This window comes from Candoia aspera, chromosome 8 (genome assembly GCF_035149785.1).
Source record: "Candoia aspera isolate rCanAsp1 chromosome 8, rCanAsp1.hap2, whole genome shotgun sequence".
In the NCBI taxonomy this organism is placed as follows: domain Eukaryota; kingdom Metazoa; phylum Chordata; class Lepidosauria; order Squamata; family Boidae; genus Candoia; species Candoia aspera.
Genome location: NC_086160.1, coordinates 11,939,305 through 11,961,737, shown reverse-complemented (window position 1 = coordinate 11,961,737; position 22,433 = coordinate 11,939,305). Strand labels below are relative to the sequence as shown.

The 22,433-nt window shown below is 38.5% G+C and overlaps 1 protein-coding gene across 1 annotated transcript in view; it reads right to left on the bottom strand.

The window, feature by feature from the left end:
- Nucleotides 1-2,556: 2,556 nt before the first annotated feature.
- NWD2 (NACHT and WD repeat domain containing 2) overlaps nucleotides 2,557-22,433 on the bottom strand; it is a 65,367-nt gene continuing 45,490 nt past the window's right edge. Inside the window, exons 4-7 of the mRNA XM_063310491.1 lie at nucleotides 13,912-14,115; nucleotides 9,787-9,931; nucleotides 8,805-9,394; nucleotides 2,557-6,915 (exon numbers count right to left, since the gene is read on the bottom strand). Of these exons, the coding sequence (XP_063166561.1) occupies nucleotides 2,983-6,915; nucleotides 8,805-9,394; nucleotides 9,787-9,931; nucleotides 13,912-14,115 (4,872 nt within the window). The 3' untranslated portion in view covers nucleotides 2,557-2,982. The remainder of the gene's footprint in view (nucleotides 6,916-8,804; nucleotides 9,395-9,786; nucleotides 9,932-13,911; nucleotides 14,116-22,433) is intronic.

The window sequence follows — 22,433 nt, the reverse complement described above, 5'->3', positions numbered from 1 at the left end:
GTCTTTGCAATGTACAAGAAGACCAATCAAAGCATCCTTGGGAGATGGCTGTCTAGCCATTTCTTAGAATTGGCTTCAAATGTGCCAGAAAGCAATGAAGCCACAGCATTTTTGGGGGGGGGGGAGGGGGGACAAGCTTTGAGAGCCTGAAGTCAGTTTATTATATGCAGCTGTATTAATTTGGTTTTACTGATGTTTTAACAGTTGGGTTTAATACAGGATTTTAGATATTTAAGACTCATCATGACATGGCTAGGATTTGATAAGTACACAATTGTTGGGAATAAATTCAGAGCAGATCCTAGTTTAAACAAGTAGGGCTCCTGGCAATCATGTGTAGTCTGATCCTTAGAATTCTGTAAAAATTCTTCCTATCTATCTATCTATCATCTAACATCTATCATCTGCCATCTATCTATCTGTCTATCTTATTTATCGACTGGGATGCTGCTTCAGTAACAAAGTATCCAAGATGAATGGAAACAGTTATAAAAAGATTCTAGCTTAGAAAAAAAGATGGCGATGTTCCTATTTTCAAAAAAGGGAAAAAAGGGGATCAGAGTAACTACAGAATGGTGACCTTGACATCAATACAAAGCAAAACTCTGGAAAGGATTATTAAACATTGGTGTGTGTGAGAGCACTTAGAGAAGAATGCCCTGTCATTTTCTCCAAGATGGCATTAATGTGATGCAGCTGCAACAAAACCAAATGCAGTCCTCATCTGCAAAAACAGAATTATAGGATTAAGTTCAAGATCATTCTGTAAAAACAAGGAAATGTGTTTTATTCATATCCTTTGAAATCTATGCCAAGCACATACCATTTTTTTTAAAAAAAATATTAAATTTCTACTTCACCTTTATGCTTATATAAACACTCAAGGTGACTTGCAATAATAAAAACAGAATAAAATTTATAAAACAAGACCATACAACCAACACAATTAGAATCGGTTTTCTTAAAAAAAAATCAATAGAATTAAAACTGACAAATGATTTTAAGATGTTAAAACATTTGATGACACGAACTGTAAGGAAATACCACCCCACAGCTCAATTAAACTAAAGTACAAACGTATTGGGTCAACTGGCACTCCTATCCTAATATACAATTTATTTGCTGTAAATTCCAACTTGATTAGGTAGGATAATTGAACTGGCATAGCTGTTTCCATAGTCCATAATACACAAGTACCTGGAGCAACACCTTTGAATTGAGTCACACTTCGATGCACATTGTTGGTCTCGCATCATTTGATAATTCAAGACTTCCTGACTTCCAGGAGGCTGTATGCAAGATTTTTATTCAAAAAAGTGAATTGATCCTGAGCAGGTGAGGTGAAAGTGCTGTCTGTGATTAAGTGAATGTACACGCCTGTGCAAAACAGCTCACAGGGCTTCTGCTCCATGGATCTTTAAAAGAATTATATATGTGGAGATGCTAACATAAAATACTGGCTGATAAAACTGGAGCATGCGTGTATTTTTCATATTTCTATTATAAAACGCACATGAGCTGGGATTTCACCAGGGCTAGGACACCAGTCACCTTTATTTTAAAAGGGAAGACATGCCTACACAGATAAGCCATTCACACTCGAGAGGCAGTGTTCACACTCTCTTGGGGAAGATGAGCGGTAATTAAATTTGAATAATAAATTATTCTGTAATTCTGTAACTAGTGGGAGGAATCAGCCACCTTAAACTCAAGTACTTTATCTTAATTGAGCTGCGCATGTCAAACGGGGCATCGTTCAAACTCCCCCAACTGAGGGCTTTCCAAATGTGTTTGGACTACAAGTCCCATAATCGCTAACCTGTTTTTCATAACCTCAGGCTTCAAAGTGATAAAATCCTATAAAAAGGCCGTGAACGATCCCAAAGCAGGAAGTGAAGAGTAAGAGACTGTATAGAGAAGTAAGAAATTTATTACAAAGTGTTAACAGTAAAGAACCCTTTAGGTAGCCAGATTTTTTTTTTCAGCACATATGCAAGCGTAACATGAATCCCCGAGTATTTGGTCATCACATCTGCGTTTCACACAGGAAAGAACAGGAATGACAGTAAGGCAAACACTAAATGCGTCAAGGAGAATACCCAGCACGTGTGAATTCTTTCCATTCCAATTTCTGCAACAACTAGAATAATGTGGACTTTCTTATAACAGAATTAATCACAATGTTGTCTTTTGACATAAAAAGAGAGAATGGGATGGGGGGGGGGACTGTCCCTAATGCCCTTTTTGCTTGAAAGTGTTATTTCTTAAGCACAGTACTAAAATACACTGTGAAGAATATAGAAAACAGCACAATTCCAAGTTCCTTTCTTACATGATCTAGATAAGCAATTTCTAACATTTGTACTTTTGTAATAGAAAAATTTAGCAGATGTCTAAACTTTTGTAACTCTGCGTGTTTTTCATTAAAAGACAATTTTCTAGCTCTTTATGTGGCTAAAGCTTTAGTTCTGACTGAAATCTGTGAGAATTAGTGCTATTCACTGACTGAAATATGCCTCTACCCACCCTCCCTCCCTCCCTGTAGGTGTGTGGGGGTACTAATAGCTGCTATCTCAAATGCTTATGGAATGCATCAAACTCTTTCAGGGTGACACGTGACAGCTTGTTTGCACCATCAGAAGGGAAAAAAACACAATTTTTTGCAAGTAGTATCAATTCAAAATTGCTTCTGGTCACCTGGATTTAAAAATGCTTGATCTGCCTCATTCCAATATGAAATATAGCTTCATTGCTTATTTAAAAGCCCCCCCCCCCACATTTTTAAAATGGCAGAATACACATGATGATATTGCTTGAAAGTTTCAGTCAAGGTTGTGGATCAAGCCTCATATTAGAGTATTCTCTCTTTGCCCCATTAATTATGTTCATTTTAAATCAGCTTTTTAAAAATTGGTTTATACCAAAATATAAATGAAATATCTGTTATGCAGGAGGGTGAACACACTTCTCCTCAATTTATACTCAGTTGTCAGCAGTGAACACTCTGCAGTCTATGGCAGAACACACTCTGTCATAGCAATAGTTGTGTTTTTTTGTCGGGGTCGCTTCACTTCCTTCAGCATCTGCCACTGTGATGGGACTGTCTCTTGCAAACACTTCTGTGGATTCTCTCCATATGCAGTCTGCGGTCACCTTGAAACTGTAATTGTGACACTTTGGTCTAATCACTTGAGTTGCATTGTTGAAAATCTGTCGGCTATTTGAAGTAGCAATTTTAATTTTCAATGCTGCGTCCACTCGATCCACCACAGTGTAAGTGGCGATGCTTCCGTCATCGAAGCCTACAATGATGTTCAGATGCCTCTGGGAAAGAGTAAGGAAAGTGGGAGTTTTGTAAAGGGAACAAGCACCAATGTTTTTGCCATCTGCCAGTCTCATTACAATTAAGATAGAGATTGCACTGTTATCATCATCATCTTCCCCCGTGCGAAAACAAATGTATACAAGATAGCGGCCATCCTGGGATAGCTTCTGCCTCCAGATAATACCAGAAGCATGGACCACTCGAAGTTTGCCACTGTGAAGGTCCAGGACGTTGATGTTCTCATCCCCACGGGACAGAATCCCCAGTTTTCCATTGGGGGATATTTCAAAATCCTCTAAAGTTTTTAAGAAACTGTTAGGCAGCTGTACATGTCTACAGATGACTTCTTCTGCCAGGCTACAGATGTTTACTGTTTCTGCAGATGTTATAAAGACCACGATATCAGGGCAGTCTGGGATTAGTTTAACATCAACAATGGTGATGCCATCATCGCAACAAAACTTCTTGGTTATACTTCCAGTCCACAGGCTCACGGCTAATACTTTATTTTTTGTCATTCCAACTACAAATGTATTTGCAGTGGTTATAAATGCGTTCTGCAAGGCAACCAGAATGTTGCAGACGCGGTGGCCTGTTGCCAGTCTCCAAACCCTTGATGCATTTTGCTCACAGAGGGAGACCACAAACTGGTCATTGTGAGTTATCAACAGCTGGCATATCCTTTGCCCATTGATGCGGAAGAGATTTTCACCTGAACCTGTTTGCCACACATACTGGCTGCATTTGTCATCAGAGGTAATCATCAATTTCCCACTGGAAGTCAGGACACAGTTTTCAACTAGGCTTTCATGCTTAAATACAGCTTCAATGAACCCTGTGCTAAAGTTCCACTTATGTATAGCTTCAGATCCATCCAGTGTGTAAATTGCTTCACCTTTGGCAGGCAAAACCAGTCTTTGGATTGGCTTGCCAGTTTTGTCAATGTTGGACATTGCAGTTATAATATCAATGTCCCATATAGAAAGGACACCACTGGTAGATAAGGAGAGCAGCATGTTATGATGATTAGACTTAATTAATCTGACAATGTTTCCTGAGATTTCTTGTAAGCTCGCCATGCACTGCCCAGTATCCCTCCTCCAAACAAAAATGGCAGAGGTATTTTCAATAGAAGCAACAATACAGTCCCCGTTTTTGGATAATACTGCTGATACAAAGCGCTCATTATGTTTAGCTCTAAACTTTTCAGCGATTTTCCACATGCTAGTGTCAAGGAGCTCAATACTGAGAGACTTACATATTAAAATTGCACTTTGGTCTTCAGCAAGTTCAATACTGACAAATTCGCTATCCCCCCTCTTGCAATCAAAGTCATTGGTTAATTGAGGATGGGCGATTTCCTCTGTGTTCCAAATAGAAAGGCCCCCTTCACTGTCCACCATGACCATTTCTTGAGCTGCATCTAAGACAAGAAGAAACTTGACAAACCCTCCAGAAAATTCAGAGGTCACTGTGGTTAGCTTGTCCCCACTGCCTAAATGGAATATTGATGCAGTATTCAGATATTGTCCACAGAAAGCATACATTCCATCAGCAGAACACTGGACACAAGTTATTTCATACCAACAGTGGAACTGATAAAGTGGCCATCCATAAAGGAGATCTATCACCGTAATGTCTTTACTAGCTTCTAGCCAGGAGAGCACATGGTTTACAGACAGGGTAAATCCATTTATAAAACTCGAACCAACTCCAATTCCACTATGCTTTGATCCTTTAATTTCCACCTCAGAGAGAAGACAAGAATTGAGATTGTCATAAATCAGGAGTGTGTTCTTGGTGGTGGCCACTACAAGGTATTTTTCATCACTCGTCAGCTTCATGCCCAAAATTACTGATTGAGCGGTTGTAATTTGCCTTAATAGCTGGCGAGTCTCTACATCCCAGGTACTGATAGAACCATTTTCTAGAGCAACAATGACTACACTTGGATTAAAGGTAGGCAGGATTTCAGTCACTTGAGAGCAACTGGAGGATAAAGGCAGCCTTTCAGGGCTGTAGCTTAGATCCATGGAAGAATGCAGTGGAACAATGGAACAATATTTAGGGCCATCTTTGTCACATTCCAGAAGAAGCTGTCTAAGTTTGGGCAAGGAACTGACCACTGGAAGAAGCCTCTGTTGTAATTCAGCAGAGAGGGTCCCTGGATATTTTATCACTTTGTATTTTATGCCACGAAGTGTGGATGCAAGAAACTTCAGCTCTTTTTCTTGTGAGTAGTTATAGGCCAACTCGACATCAGACAGAGCTTTGTCAAATTGCCCAATTTTGATCATGGTGTAAAGCCAGCTGAAGTTCATAATGACACCATATAAAATGTCATCAGTTTTCCCACATTTTGTCAAGTGGTGCAAAAGCTCTGTCATTTTCCTGTGGTTAATGAAAAAAATGTCAGGCTCCAAAGGGTTGCATTGGAATACCCAAGGCTGATCAGGCGATTGCCTATCAAAATTCACCTGGTCCATCATGTGCTTCTCCTCATTGTTCATACTCCTGCTGTCACTGTCCAGGCAGCCATTCAGATACTGGTCTTCACGGTAAAGAGATTTCCTTCTACCCCCCGACCAAACACCTAGAAAATACTCTGCCATTACAGTATGCATTTCATGAACGTCTTCTTCATTGTGAAGGTACATCTTTTGGGCGATAAGCTGTAGGTGCCGATTAGCCCATACTAGAAGAGTGACATTTTTAACTTGTCTTTCTATCAGGTATCCAGTTAATCCTTCTTTCAGTTTTGCAATATAGATGTAAGGAACTCTCAATGGATTAAGGCTTCTGATGCCTTGACTTAGTTCAATCATAACGGTATCGTCAAGAGCTAAAATGTCTTCCAATTCCATTTCACCCAGACCAGATTTGGACATTGTGATATAGCCAAGGGCTCGGGATAAAAGTTTTGGCCCACAGCTGTTCTGTAGAGACCAGAACATCTGTTCTATACTATCATGAACAGTGACACAGAGAGAAGACCCATCAACATCCTTGTGAGATCTCCAATTCCGAACCTCTCGGAAGGTTAAGTTTACAAACATAGGCAGCGTGCATTTGGAAAAAGCTTCATTGACGTAGATTTGCTGGCCTGAAGTCACCTTTCGCTTAACTTGGAGCAACTGATGTTTGAGGACTTGACTGCACATCTTTCTGTCCCGAGCCATCACTTCAATGTAATTATCTTCATCATGAATAAGGCTCTTCAATTTTTGCAGTATTCCATGTTTGTTTGGCAGTGTGGACAAGATAATTCGCACTGAACGGGGCAGGTGAACAGGGAGCCACCATAGTTTCCTGGCATCATCGTTGTCAGCAAGCTGCTCTAGAGCATCAAAAATTAAAACCAGAGGTCGATGAAATGAAGACTCATTCAAAAGGTTAATGAACAGGTCTCTGAGATCCTGGATCTTTTTCGGGTAGCTTTGCACAAGGTATCGATAGGTAGCGGCTAACTGTTCGCAAATACTTTGAAGCAAATTTCTAATGTCCACGCTCATCTCTGTGGATCCTATAAACCTTATAACTACCACAGGGTCTGACTCTGGTCCCATTTCTTCCTTCAGCCAAGCATAAGCCTACAAATGTAGAAGTGCAAATAGGTTAACTGTTCAAACTAGCAGTCCTCACCAAGACACACAAGCAAGAAACACAGTAAATACATTAAGCAGTTTTATTTTGGGGCTATTGATTAAAAATGTTATGGTGTTTATATCCCCTTTAAGTAGGACAAGATTAGCTATCGGAATTTTCTGCATCATGGAAGGAGATACCATAATGGGCTATTTTATCTTTTTTTCCCCAGCTTTTTACCCTTATGGGAACACAGTAGTCTCTTTTTCACTGGGCGAACAAAAACATTCTCAAACAACTGTGATTGCCTATTTGTCCCAGCACTAGAGGACAACTGCATTTTTAGTGATCTGAATGATATCCAAAACAATTTTGGGATCATTACTTTAATGCAAAGCATACTCTATAAGTGTGTAGCTTGCTATTTCCAATAAAAATGTCATTTGGCCTACACTTTTATTCTTTCACCTCTCTTTGCTGGTGTGCTTAACAAGTGGAAAGTCAGAGATGTACTAGACAATTCTAGATATTAAAGAGATGAATACATTTTGTTAAACTATGCTTGCTTTACCAAATAATGGTTTAAATTCAAGTTTGACCAGTATAAATAATGGTTAGGACTATTCTATAGGAGCTTAAGGACACATTGGACAGAAAGTTACAATGATATTAAATTATAGCAATTCAAGCACCTAGCCTAGATGTCTTTCAGGCAAAAAATATATGACCAACTGGTTTGGAGGAAACATTCTAATTTTAGAGTTAGAAGCCTGCTTTCTTAAAGTTGTTTTTAATTAGAAGGCCCTAAATCTTGAAAATATATAAATTTACAGTATATAATGTCTAAGACTTGTCCTTTAGTTCTACTTTTGCAGAACCATCTCCTTTCAGGAAAAGAGAAAATCATAACCATGTTGCAATAACAATCTACCTCTCAATAAGTAGCATGAATGGCATTTATTTATTAACAGCATTTTTAGGTTGCACTAGCATAAAGTTCCCAAAATAAAACAATTACAATTGCAGTTCAGTACAATAAATGTAAAGAGAGGACTAAAGCTTAATTTTGTATAAAGCATTAGTTTTTCACTTGTTTTCCTTGAAATTATTATGCTTTGAAAATAAATTATCTAATCTATCCTAATGGAAAGAGGGTGTTTGTTGGCCACAAAAATATCAAAAGGCTAGTCCGAGAGGCCAGAGTTGCATGGGACCTTTGGCTGTTTTTGGTAAATTATTAGCAACATTGCAGCCATTGTTTTGCCTTGGAAGATGACATTCTGCAAGCCAAAACAGGTGAATCTTTCAGCATACTGTATATAAGGAAGGTAATAAACAGACCCTTTTTCTCACCAATTAGTGCTCCAAGGAAGTAAGCATTTTTCAGGACCTTAGGTCTAAATTCATCTCTGTCATTGGTTCTGGTCAGGAGTGTTGCAACAAGCCAAGATTTTGATCAAAATAGTGATTTGCAACACTGGTATAGAAGCAGCAAAGCTTGCATCATGATGTTGTGATGTATCTTTTGTCATTTTCCCCCTTCCCCCCACAGATGCCCAGGGTGCTGCATTTTGTGATCTCTGTCTTTCTATGGCTGTGCATGCTTCAAAATTGATTCAGAAGACTGACTGAAAGAAGTGCCTTTTTCCAGGCTTCTTTGTGAATCTGAAATAAAATTGTGCCTGCTTTAAGAGTCCCATTAACTTTAACAAGCCAAATCCTTTTTCCTTTCTATATTCTACTTTAGGATTAGGACAACAAACAGGGGAAGTATCTAGAGAACACTATGATTATAGGTTGCCATAAACAGACTTAAAATAAAATGGAGAAATATTTTTCAGTTAGGTTTAAAATAGCAGAAAAAAAAAATTACAGGAGGGTTGATGGTTTTTACCTTCTTTGCCACTTCTGCTAATAAAAATGTTTTTCCAGTGCATGGTCCTCCATATATGATAAGAGGGTTAAGGTGGCCCATTTTCTTAGGTAGAAGGTATTTGCGCATAAGATTTCTAGCATCACATCTATATTCATAGAACGAAGAGTAGGTTCTACATAGAGAGGAATGTTGTAGAACTTCATCATAGATCCAGTCTGTCTCTATGTCAAAATTCTGTTGCACTGTTGCTTGGATGATATCAACCATGTCTTCATAGAACTGTTTCCCAAGCCCTTCAATGTAGTGGCTCTCCACTTCTTGGGTGTAACCATATTTGATGTCACAATGGGTAACGGACGTGTAGACTCTCAAATTGGATGAAGCAACAATGGTAGGAACAAATTCATCCCTGAGTTTGATAAGTTTCTCAAGTGCTTCTGGATCCCTCAGAAATTTTCCACCTACATGAAGTACATCCATATATTTCTCCATCTCAGGAACTTTAACAAAACGTTCAAGGTTAGCAATCTTCCGAATATAGCAAACACACTTCTTTAAGAAAGCTGGTGTTTGTTTTCCTAAGGCAAAATCAAATTCATCTTCGATAGCTGGGAGGGGGAATAAAAGAATAAGAGAAAATCTAAAGATCGTAGAAAATAAAAAGTGAAATGTGCTCTGCTGAATCCAAATCTTTACTAGGCCATATCAAGCTCTTCTGACTGTTTTCCCATAGTCTCTTCCTGAGGGTCAAGAAGACAAAGCAAGTTGTGCTCTATGCATTGCCTTTTCTGTCTCTCAATCATTCAGGAGTGGGACTAAGAGACAGAACTTAGGAAAAGATATATGTATGATGAATAATTGCATACGACTAATGGCTACAGTTAAGATGAAAGGAAACTACTTTCCTTTTTTGCACATACTTCACTGATCATGTGCAATCCTATCATTGATTACTAGTATTTATTTGTCTGTGCACTGTGTGCCTGTATTTAATGTTTACCAGAGGAAAGATATCTCTTTGCTTGACTCTGTTTCATTTTCCCCTTTTCATACAGTATCTTCACAGCTGTCTTAAACATCACCTTAATTTCTTCTGATATCTCCTGCCATTTGCTCTCACTGACAGGGTTTGAAGAGGCTTCCATCTTTAAAGCAACAAAAAGAAAAAAAAAAAACAATTGATCAGTGCCAGCATTTATACAATTGCAAATAATCAGGGTCAAGGGCAAGATAAACCAAGTTAGCAGATGACGCAAGGTAAGTTAGCAATATTAAGGTAACTATTCTCAATGCAGCAAAGATAGAATTTTGCCATTTTCAGGGAGCATGCAAAACAAGCAAAATTTTATCTTTGCTGTGCTGTTGGCGGGAGAATAAATTTGTGATGGCTGGTAAGAAACTGCACAGCATGTATTCAGAACAAAGGAAGACTTGTGGAGGTGAGTTATACAAGGATATGGCTGTTACAATGACTGCATGTCATTCTCTCTTACATACCCACTTATACAGACAGACATGCACCCAGAGATATCCACAAACACCCACAAATGCAGCCCACAAGCTAACATTGATATTGATTTATGTGCTTTTACTGGACCTGGTGTACTACTTGTTGCTGAAGACAAACCTCCATATGCTACTGTTAACATTCTACTAAGCATTCTATTTCCCAGTAGGATAGGATAGACTGTGCCAGTTCATATTGTATCACTCAAACGCAGAGTTACTGGAGGAAATCCAACTCTTCGTTATTACGTTTTTCTATTTAAAGGGGATTTTAATGTAGGGAAAAATGTATTCACAACTAAACTGCACCATGCATATATTACTCTTTATACCGATAGCTCTAATTTATACACACATGAATGAAACACATAAAAAGGGCACATTTTCAGTGGAAGATGTGTTTATGTGGAGTTAACTTTTTCCAGCTGAAGTCAACAAAGTGAAAAAATGCACATTTGGCTACACTGGGCTCCCAATGCCACATATAGTAAAGGTAAAGGTTTCCCTTGACGTAAAGTCCAGTCGAATCCGACTCTAGGGGGCGGTGCTCATCTCCGTTTCTAAGCCATGGAGCCGGCGTTGTCATAGACACTTCCGGGTCATGTGGCCAGCATGACGACTCGGAACACCGTTACCTTCCCGCCGAAGCGGTACCTATTGATCTACTCACATTTGCATGTTTTCGAACTGCTAGGTGAGCAGGAGCTGGGACGAGCAACGGGAGCTCACCCCATCACGCGGTTTCGAACCGCCGACCTTCCGATCGGCAGCTCAGCGGTTTGACCCGCAGCGCCACCGCGTCCCTTAATGCCACGTATACTGTTCATCAAAATGTATAGCCCACTATTTGGCAAAGGACTCAAGACGTGATCTCCAATGTGAATGAGAAGGATAGAACATTTAGGCACAATATCAATAGTCCTATAATCTAATATTTAAATTATAGCAAATTGAAGTCAAAAAGGCAGGATTTATAGGAGATGCCCTTTAGCGTCTGATGCACTGCTTTGCCAGGATTGTTTCCAAATGCAAATGACGCTAGACGGACAGACGTTTAAGGAATAAGTACATTACTTGCTATAATGTAGTTTTATACCACAAAGAAACACATCGGACTCTGACTGCAGGAAAAATAGGTGGAGTTGCAAAAAAATCACATTTTATTATTTATCTTCCCTAATGCAAAGCATCTATAATATTGTAGCTTCAGAGAAAGGGGAGTTAATGCTACTGATTTAGGTACTTGTTCTGTTGAAAAAAATCAGTAACCACAGGGACAAATCTGATGGAAGGAATATTTTTTAAAATGGGGTGCTTATTCAAAGTCGTGCAGTGGTGTACGTGCGTGATGAAAAACAGCATTAAAAAGTAGGGGTTAAGAGTGGATTTCCCAGTGGCCAAAGGAGAAGGGAAGGAAGAACGTTTCAAATTGGCTCTTTCGTACAATATCTCACCAACAAGAGGTGAAGGTCAGTACATGTCACTAGATTGAGACTGGTGGCTTAGTGGAATTATATTAAGTAGAAACGCCGCAATAATTTATTTTATTTTATTTATTAGTTTTGGAAGACTCTCAAATTACTCTGGGCAGCTTATATAGTTAAAAGGGGGAAAAGAAAAGAAGAACAATTGCAAGAGAAAAGGATGTGTACGCTGATTTCATTACAAGACCCACCAGGGACTCCAGAAACAACCTAACCCCAGGCCTGGGAACAAAGCCGAGTTTTCAAAGATTTGCTGAACCCTTTTTGGGTGGCGGAATTTCAAAAAAAACCCCCAAGACAATGGCTTGGGGAATGTGTTATGTGCCATGAGAGTAAACCAGCCCTCACAGTACTAGCATAAAATCCTACTGTGGATTAGCCTTAAACCCAGGAATTTCAAAACTTCCCAAAATACAATTTGTTTCGAACTTGATCTTTATATTCTTTTTTCATTTGAAAGTCTCAAGACAGCTTATAAAAATACATAACAAAAAATGTTAATGCTGTCTAGTTCTGCCTGAATGGAAAGCATTAGAATATGCATATATTTGTGGGCATGCACTTGTGCACGCACACCCGATTATTTTGCCTGTTAAGAAGAAAATCTAATTTTTTAGTCACTTTCCCATGTGAAAATTCTACTCCAAATCTAGCGGATTTACACTACGCTTTCTGCCCCATCTGTTTCCTTTCTGAAAATTGTCTCCATGGCGACCATCAGCAGGGAGGGACATGGCTTTGCATGAGCTCTTAATGATGGAAAGTTTCCATGGCAACTCTCCCATGCTGTTATTTCCTCCCCATCTCCCCCCAGGTCTGATAACCTGAAGGACTCCTAAACATAAAACAAGAGACTTGGATGGGCAGGTGAAGGAATGATTAGTCTCACTGCCCCCAAGAGGAGTGGGAATGTAGATCTGAAAAAGTGTAATTTCCCTCAGCTGCATTCCTGAATTTCTAGGTAAGTTCTAAGCTTTAGCCTTGAACTTCCTAGATCCTTTCCAATACCTGACACTTCAATGTATGTCAGCTGAACCAAGTCAGCCCAACTGCAAGTCAGCTACTCTTGCATCCATGGAGAAGTACAGTAGGAAAAACTACTTTCCTCCTTGTACTTGACTAAACATCTGCATGATTTCACCTTAAGGGGTGTTCAGTTTGAAATACAAAGAAGATTCTTGGCAGATGATACTGAAATCACTTTTTCAATGAGCTAAACCACCTCTTGCATTTATTGGTCTTCAGAAGGCAGTCTAGCAAGGAATTCTGAATAGCACTGGATTGGGATCTCATTGTACTGCACCCAAACTCCATAGCTGAGGAGTAGGATAATTTATTCCTATAAATGATTGATTCTTCTCCTGAGTGTCAGGAAGGATGCCAACTAGAATTGGTTGTATATTTCTGTCTGTATTATGGGCCCTTGCCAGCTTAGAACTGGATTGTGATCAACTATTTATTACATTTAACAGATGATAGGCATAAATCTCCATAAACCAGTGCAGCTTTTGAAAATTTTATGTATTTTACGTCATACCCATAGCATTGTTCTTGTCATTTAATAGAAGGATAAAGAGAAAAAGAGAAAAAGGGAGAAAGAGAGAGAGAAGGAGAGAAAAATAAATATGGGAAAAGGCTGTGGAAGTTAGGGTAGACTAGCATGGAAGCTATGATTTGCACCTGAACTACAAAAATATAAGACCTTAATTTCACTTAAACCATCTTGTCTTCCTGCAGCACTTTCTCATTATCTGTGTTCTCACTCATAAAAAGGGCCAGATGTGTGCAGCTTTATGTGTGAAGATGTTCACCCTGTAGACATTGATGTCTCTAGGCAGCCCACATCATGTGGGTGACACTGACAGGCTGTGAGGCTTAAGTAGAGTGCTCACAGGTTCAGCAACCTGGGTTACATAACTTCTGAATATTTATATACAGTAATTGATACAAATTTGCCATGGCTTTTCCAAAGATATCCTGGGAACTGGAGTTCGGTGAGACTGCTGAGATTTTTGGGTCAGATATCTCTCGCCTGCTCAGAGAACTACAATTCCCAGAAGAAGATTACCATTAAACAAACCTTCTACATATACTGCAGACATCTCCTAAACCAATACCACATGAAGGAGATTTACCATATTGGGATTGCTCTTCAGCATTTCAGATTTTGGTTTGAGGTAATAAGTTGGGGGCACTGCATTCTCATCTCGGCAGTACCATTCTTCCAAAATCCTTGTTTCTAGCTTTGCCTCAATAGCTGCATCCAGAATCATTTCGAATTCTGAGGATTCCACTTCCCCTGGTATTCGGATACCTCCATATTTTTCTCCCAAAAGGCCCTGTTGTAGACGCAACAGAGAGTAAAGTTTAATAACAATGCTAAAGACATAGTCCATAAAAGCTTGGATCCTATGTGGGAATGTCCCACATGCCATGAATATATCTGGTATCTATGTAATCTATTTTATTTTTCGCTGGAATCATGGGCAATGTTGAACACAACTGCAAGGAGAACAACTTTCTCCTTTCATTGGGACTGAACTGCATAGAATCAAACTGGCTATCATCTTATTCACACTTACTTGGGAATATTAGGACTTACCACAAAATGCCTATTTCACTCAAATCAAAACTAGTGTTGGGAATGCTCAGAGACAGAGTCACACATAAGGAAAACACACACACAAGTACAGGATGAAACGTAACAAAAACAGTGGTGTAGTTTGGTTATGCAAATGCCAAACTGATAGGATTATGAACCACTCAGAGAAATTCCCTTCATAAAGGAAAACACGGGTGTGGGTAGAAGGAAGAGAGAAATGGGGGGAGGGGATTATTCCATAGCTGACATGCTTAGCTTTACCAAAACTCTTTATTTTTCACCACTGATTATAGTCCTTTGATAGGGATGCAAAAAGCACGGTCAGAAGTCCTTTCAGTATTCTCACTGATGAGACACATAACAGGTCTTAAACCAGGTCTTTACTGTATACTGCCCAGAGTCAGCTTGGAGTTGGGTGAGGCCTAAACTGAATTAATTAAATTGAATTACATTTGGTAATTCACTGCTGCCTCTTCAGCTGACACCAGAAGTTCCCCAGCATGCCTTTGTCAGCTTTGTTCCTGGATCAGGATCAGGTATAGATCCTGGGAGCCCACCTGGACTAGATGCTTAAGTCCAAGTGGATGTATGCACCACCAATGCTTTTTACCAGCTTCAGATGATTCAACAGTTTCAAGCTCACCTAGAAAAAGCTGCCTTCATCTTAACAGCACATGTCATATTGCTTCCAGTCTTGTTTACTGCACCGTGCTAAATAAATATTAGAGGAAACATGGTCCAGAAACTACATCTTTCAGCAGTCAGAATGCTATTTCATTTTGATTAGGAATCTTACCTTACATACTCTGCTCTTGATCCCATAATCAATGCTGGGCCTCCAATACTTAACAGCCAACAGCCTACTGCCAACACAACTCATCCCATTGCTAAACGTAGGGCAGAGAGGGGGGAGTGGACAGCACTGTACAGGGTTCTGCATACAGGCCCAGCTATTTTGATCACTGATGTATTGCCCTGTGTCAATGAGGGACTCTTCCATTTGGAGCAACTTATTTTCCAGGATGTGTGGAGAAAAGTCGCTCCCTATTTCAGAGCAGATAGTTCTGAAATGAAGATACGGTCCCCATCCCAAAATGGAAGATCTGCAATATAACGTAATGCATATCACCACTCATTTTCCAACAATGGAGAACATTCTTCGTATTCACGACTGAAACACTGTCATGTGGAATAATAGCACTGTAGTGCAGAGACAGGTGGTTAAAAAATTTCCTCTCACTGAACTGCAGGGTCTTCTCCCTGCAGCCCCTTCTGCAGATTACTTTATCAACTTTGAAAGGCTTCACTCCATTGCTAACTCAATATATTCAATTATACATTCCCACAATGAGAAGGGGCTTTCAAAAACATTTTCCATGATTTTTCACATCATTTGGGAGGGCTTATACCATTGGTTTTTTGATTTACATAATTTCATTCATCTACCTTTTAAGTCTAATCTTACCCAATTTCTAATTACCTAAAATGTAACTGTCAGGTTTTCTGATAATGCAATATTCAAAATTCTTGCATGCCAATCATATTAATGTAGCCCACTCAAATTCTTCCAAAACCCTGCTATCACATGGTGACCTGTCATCATAAAATGTTCTACAGCAATTTATGTTTTAAACTCACATTTGAAGGACAAAATGTTTAATAATGTGAATGGCAGGATCATATCAATTTCCTGATGAGTAATTCAACTTATTTTCTTAAAAATCCCTTTTCATAATTACTTGTCCTTTCCTTATTATTTCTTTCCTTATTACTTGTCCACTATAAATTAAAGTATGTTCTTTTAGTTCTGCATCCCCTCCAACGGTCTAGCAAGATTATTTTACTAATCCTGTAATATTCAACAATCTAACTTGGGTATAATGATTAATTTTTGATGACAATTCTTTGATTTGATTTGATAAAATTGATTTTATGAGGAATTTTGTTTAGCATTATTTGTTCCATTGCCCCAATCCAAATTTTATTTCTAAACATGTGTCTCATATTTTTCTTAAAGTATTAGAGTTCCCCTTTCCCAGATCAATCTTGAATAACACTTTATAAAATACTGATATTAAATCCACTTCAGGTTTTGTTTTCCCCATTTAATTGATACTTTCAAATTCCTTTAATATTCACATTCCTGTTTCTGTCATTTCACCTTTTAAAGGAATCTTCTGATACAGGATCATTCCAACTAAGAAATGGAGATTCCTTTCAGGAACAACCAAAGAATCTCCTCTCTGATATGGCTTTTATCTCTGTCAAGTTCCTGCAGTCAAAATAAACCTGCTTTCTTCCTTTTTTTTTTTTTACTGCCTCTGCATTGTTCTGATCCATAATCTATGATAGGCAGAAGAACTCTTAGGGTTTATTTTGTATGCTTAAGGGTGGGCCTTGTGTATCGGTTGGGGACCCCTTCAGGTGGAAAGGAGAGATAACTGGAAATAACCTATTTTTTGATAAACCTTAGGTATTTTATAATAAATAAATAATAATGTTTATTATAAATACATTTTATAATAAATAAATAATAATGTTCTAGTGAAAAGTTTCCATGATGCTTAGAAGATATGTTTGGATTAAACTAACATTCTGCAAACTGTCAGGTCTGGGGTCTCCAATTATTTATACAGGCATAAAAAAATGGGCATCTGAAAGGCAGGCATGGCAGGACAGGACCCCCTATACTCTCCCAGCCCCAGTGTCTCAATCAATCAATCAATCAATCAATCAAACAAACCAATTTATATGACCACCCAATTCACACACAGTGACTCCGAGCGGCTTACAAAATTAAAATCCACAATATAAAAACCCATCTCTAACCATAATGACTTGAAAAGAGGCTAAGTGGTATTCTGCATTCATTTTCCAAACTGCCTGGCTGCTGGTTTCTAGCAGTGGATGTTCTGCCAAATGTCTATTAAGTAGTTCAAAGTTGTGCCAATGTAAAAAAAAAAGGGGGGGGATTTATACAATATGGTTGCACAAAGAAGAACTGTACAGAATGGCAAACTAAAGAGAACATCTTAGTCTGAAAGGTATTCCCTGCCAATTCTGGCATCTTCAGAGGCAAAGGGAATATATGCAAGTAGATTTTGACAGCTGAATTAATGGAGACTTTCCCTGAAATGATGTATGCATGGAATGGTGTATGCAAGTGCTCCTTGGTTACATGGCTACAAGTTATAAATGAGATAATGGTTCAGCCAGAATGCTGAAAAACAGAGAAACAGGTTTCCAGGTTCACAACTGTTTCCTATCTTGTTTGCTGGACCAGGAAAATTGTTGTCTAACACATTTGGGAGACACTACTTTGGTGAACCCCTTCATGAACCATTCCATCGTAGTGATGGATGGGCTTGTATGTCCCAAAGCTACTATGAACTACACCAGTGGGAATCTACATTCCCCATAGGTTCACCTATGATGAGCAGGGATATCACAATCAAGACAATATCAACGCAATACTGGAAGATGAGCATCCAAGTTGGAAGGTATTCAACAACCTACTGAGGAAGGCATTGATACTTACGATGTGGTTGGATTAAAGCTGAAAAGATGTCCAGCTGTCAAAGTGGCCAAAGGCAAAAGGAAAGTTTCATTCCAATACCTAAAAAGGCCAATGCTAAAGAATGCTCAGACTATTGGATAACTGCATTTACCTTGTACGGCAGTAAAATAATTCTCAAGATTTTGCAATCCAGACTTTAGCAGTATATGGAAAAAGAACTCCCAGGTGTACAAGTAGAATTCAGAAGAGACAGGAGCATACAAGATTACACTAGTAAATCTAATAGATAATAGAAAAGGCAAGGGAGAGAGAAAAAGACAGCTGTTTTTGCTTTATCGATTATACAAATGATATGACCATAGATCACAACAAATTATGGATAGCTCTTTAAAAAATGGGTCTACTGGGTCACCTCATCTGCTAATGGAATAATTGGTATGCTAACCAGCAAGCAACAATTAGAATGGAACAACTGCATGGTTCAAAATTAGGAGAGGAATATGTCAAGGTTGTGGGCTGTCACCTTATTTTAATCATGTGCAGAACATATTGTGAGAAATGTTGGACTAAAAGAAATGGAAATTGGAATTAAAATTAAAATTGTTGCCCAGAGCCACATCAACAGCCTGAGATATGCTGATGGCTTTGATGGCTAGAAGTGAGGAAGGCTTAAGGAATCTTTTGCAGAAGGTGAAAGAAGAGAGTGAACACTCTGGTCTGCTGTACAATATTAAAATGTCTAAAGAACATGTTAATAGGCAGTGCCAACCCAATGAAAACAGAGAGCAAGTTGAAGCATACCAAACTTTATCTTCCTAGTCTCAGAAATTTACAGGAATGGTGACTATGCCCATGGAATACAGCCATATGCTACTTGGGAGAATGAGTGGGACAGATGTAGAGAAAGTATTAAAGAGTAGACACATCACACTGACAAGAAAGGTACATATACTGTAGTTAGACCACAGTTTCCCCAATTGTAACATATGGATTTAAAAACTACAGCCTCAGAAAAAAACGCAGTGCCTTTGAATTATGTTGCTGGAGACCACAAGAAGAACAAATTATTCAGTACTAGATGATGTAAAGTCAGACTGCTCACTGGGAGGATGTTTAATGAAACTAAAGCTTAAATATTTTGAAACTAAGGGAAGAGTCATTGGAGAAGACCCCAATGCTTGGAAAAATCAAAGGCAAGCAAACAAGAGCCAAGAGAAGTTAAGGTGGCTAGATACCAACACTGCTGATACAAGATGAACTTACAAGAACTCAAAGAAGCAGTTGCTGACAAACAGATCTGGTGAGATGGTATCAGTTGGGAGTGGACTGAACTGAATAAGAACAAGAACAAGAAATGTGTTGATCAGTATAAAAGTTCTGCCCTTAAAAGTATTTTTGATGCATTAGCTCATGAATTCTCCAGATGACCCTGAGCTTAAATCCCAGCAGCTCCAATTAACAAGTTTGAGGCCTGATCTGAGCTATTGCTTGGCAACATCTAGAAAGCCATAGGCTTAAACAAATATGTGAAAAGTCTGGGGGTTTTTTTGCTTAAATTCTAAAGACAGCAGTGATTAAATGTGATGGTTCTTCTGTTCCTCCTATCTGTTTTACAGTTAGATTTTTAGCAATTCTGTTAATTTAAGTTGTATGCACAAGGCACTAATTTAAATTGTACTCTTCATCAGAAGTGCCATGATGCGAATATATATATATATACACACACACACACACACATATACACACACAGACATACATACAGTATCAGCATAATTTGATTTAACCCCCTTTCAATTTCCTATTGATGGACATAAGTCAAACAGAATTAACTCTTTCTTTTCTCAGCTGTCAGTTGCAATGCAAGGGAATCATGAGGCAAAATATAGCATTTTTATTAATTTCTCTGTTGTTCACAATGAATCTCAATATTCCCACCCAAAACATCCCAACTGAAAAGCAATGTATACGTTAAGCACTATGCATTCAAGGACCTGGAAAAATTAGCTTGTTAGATCTAGCCACCAGATGGCATTATTTGTTCTAATAATTTGATTTTTTAAACCATCATATTTACAGTAACAGAAAATTAGAATATATGATTGTTTATGCTAGCAGGTGTTAGACATAAAATGTTGAACAGCTGTTGGACAAATAATTACATATTCTCATACATTCTTAATATAACACAGCACCTGACTTATTGACTTGAAAAATGATTTTCTTTTTTTACAATTTTGTTACATATTAAGCCTATTCTTCCTCCAGATGGCATAGAATATAGCCTAAATGAGGCCAGGGCAAAGAAATTAACTAGTCCTGTGGGTCATGACTGAACAAGGATTTGAACACAAATCCCAATCTATTACCCTTCACTACGTCTTTGAAGGAGTCATTTTAAAATTACTTCTAACAACAACAAAGAATTGCCAACCATAATATTCATTGTTTAAAATAATATTTTAACAACATTCAGTTTTGAAAAAATAAAATTCGTTAAGCAAATGTGGCATGTAATTAGAGTTAGCTGTGAATAAATAGGATTAATTTGAATCCATCCTCTTAATATTCAATATCCCTTTTGTATCTATTTTATTCCTAAGCATTTAACTGGGAGTTATTTTCCTTTTATCTGAACACTATCTAGCACAACATTTAGCACTTTATAAATATACTTTAGTATTTTATAGAAATCCTATTCTGCAGGCTTCCATTTTAGAAGATTTCTCTCTTCATTTCTGGAACCTTAAAAGAGAAATCCAGAATATAGTTTCATGACTTTACTTCCTACCAAATTCAGAACAGGTTATTTCTTGTTGTACCAGGACCTCACAGACATGATCCAACCAACTAGGAATGTTTGTGGGTTCATAGCTCCTCATTGGAAGCTGTTACATAGGATTTGTTTTATGGAAGTATATCTGGTTCTTATGTGGCTACTGGGCCACAAGATATCCAGGTGCCAGAAAATTTTGAGATCTGCATTCATAAGGATCAACATATAAGGACCTTGACATTCTGATGCAGAATTGGCCTAGTGCTCTTCTAACTAAAGATATGACCAGGCTTAACATGAGGGCCCTGGGAAGGGAGATTTCTTAGGCCAAGGTCAATGCTTTGCCTATTTTTGCGGGCAGGTTTGTGAAGACCACAAAGACTCTACCACCAACATAGAAGACAATGAGAAATGTTAAACTAGATTTGGATTAGCTAAACACAGAAAACATGGCTTTGAAACTGATTACAATAATGAGCATTCTTCACTGTCAGAATTGTTCAGTTGTCTTAATTGGTTGCTGATCTGCTTGCAATGAAACCTAGAGCTTGCTCTCAGGTCCCACTCACTTCAGCATGAAGTCACCTTGCATACCATTTTTAAGGGACATGTTACCATTATGTCATCTTCATTTCCTCCCCTGCCAGCACTTGAGGCAGCTTGAAGTCGGCTTCATGTGTTCTACTGTTGAAGCTGTGCTTCCCCTCTTCTTGTTTGAACAATCAAGAGTAATGAGTCTAGGGAAAGACATGGTCAGGGGCAGCAATCTGCCCCAGCTCTTACTGTCTGCCATACCACAGGCACCCCTCATCCCCAACAGTTGCCATTTTTATACCATTAATATATCAACACTTTGAATTTATCATTATATGAAAAAAATGGGTCTACGAACATGGGGTGTAGCAAAAAAGGGTACTCTTTATGATAGGTTTACAGTTGTGGACTGATGACAAGTGTTTTTCTCTGCTTCTGAATTGGGTCTCTCTTGATGTAATGGAAAACCTGATCAATATTGCTCTGTGGTGAAGGTTTAATGCTATACCTGAGCTATTGTCTACGTTGATGCTTCTGACCTTTTTCTTTCTCTGTTCTTTTTCTTCTGTATGTTTTCTCTTTTCTTTATTTCTGTATTTTAAAAAGCAATTAAAATGATACCAAGAAATGGCTCGGATTTGTTGGATAGGAGGTATGCAGCGCTGTGTCACAGAAAGAATGTGTGGAAAGGATAACACTGACCTTAGCAGAGTAACTTTTGTAGGAAAGTGTTCTTGGGGATGGTGCTTGTGTGAAAGAAAACTAATAAACTTTATTCAGGAAATAACATACTGATTGGAAAGCCTCAGTGATACAAGTCTATCTACAGTTAAAGAGTCTTTAGAGTGCTCCCCTCCATTGTGAAAAGAAATGAGTTGAGTGAGAACCTGAACTACCCAGGTTACATCTGGAAGAAGAGGACTTAATTGAGAGAGAAAGATGATAAATTATGATAAGCTTTGAGAATATCCATCTAATCAATAGGAGGCACATTATGTACAGACATGTGAAGGAAGTCCCTTCCATCTACTGCCCCTAGTGGTCAGCAGAGTTATGGCCACAGAAAATCAATACAGTACTTGCAAAGTTGAATTCCAGTAAGTTTTACATCCTGCCTAGGTAGTTTTTCATTTAAATCATGGGTGTCCAACCTTCTGGCTTCCCTGGGCCACACTGAGTGAAGAGGAATTGTCTTGGGCCACACATAAAATATATAATACAGTTAATGTAT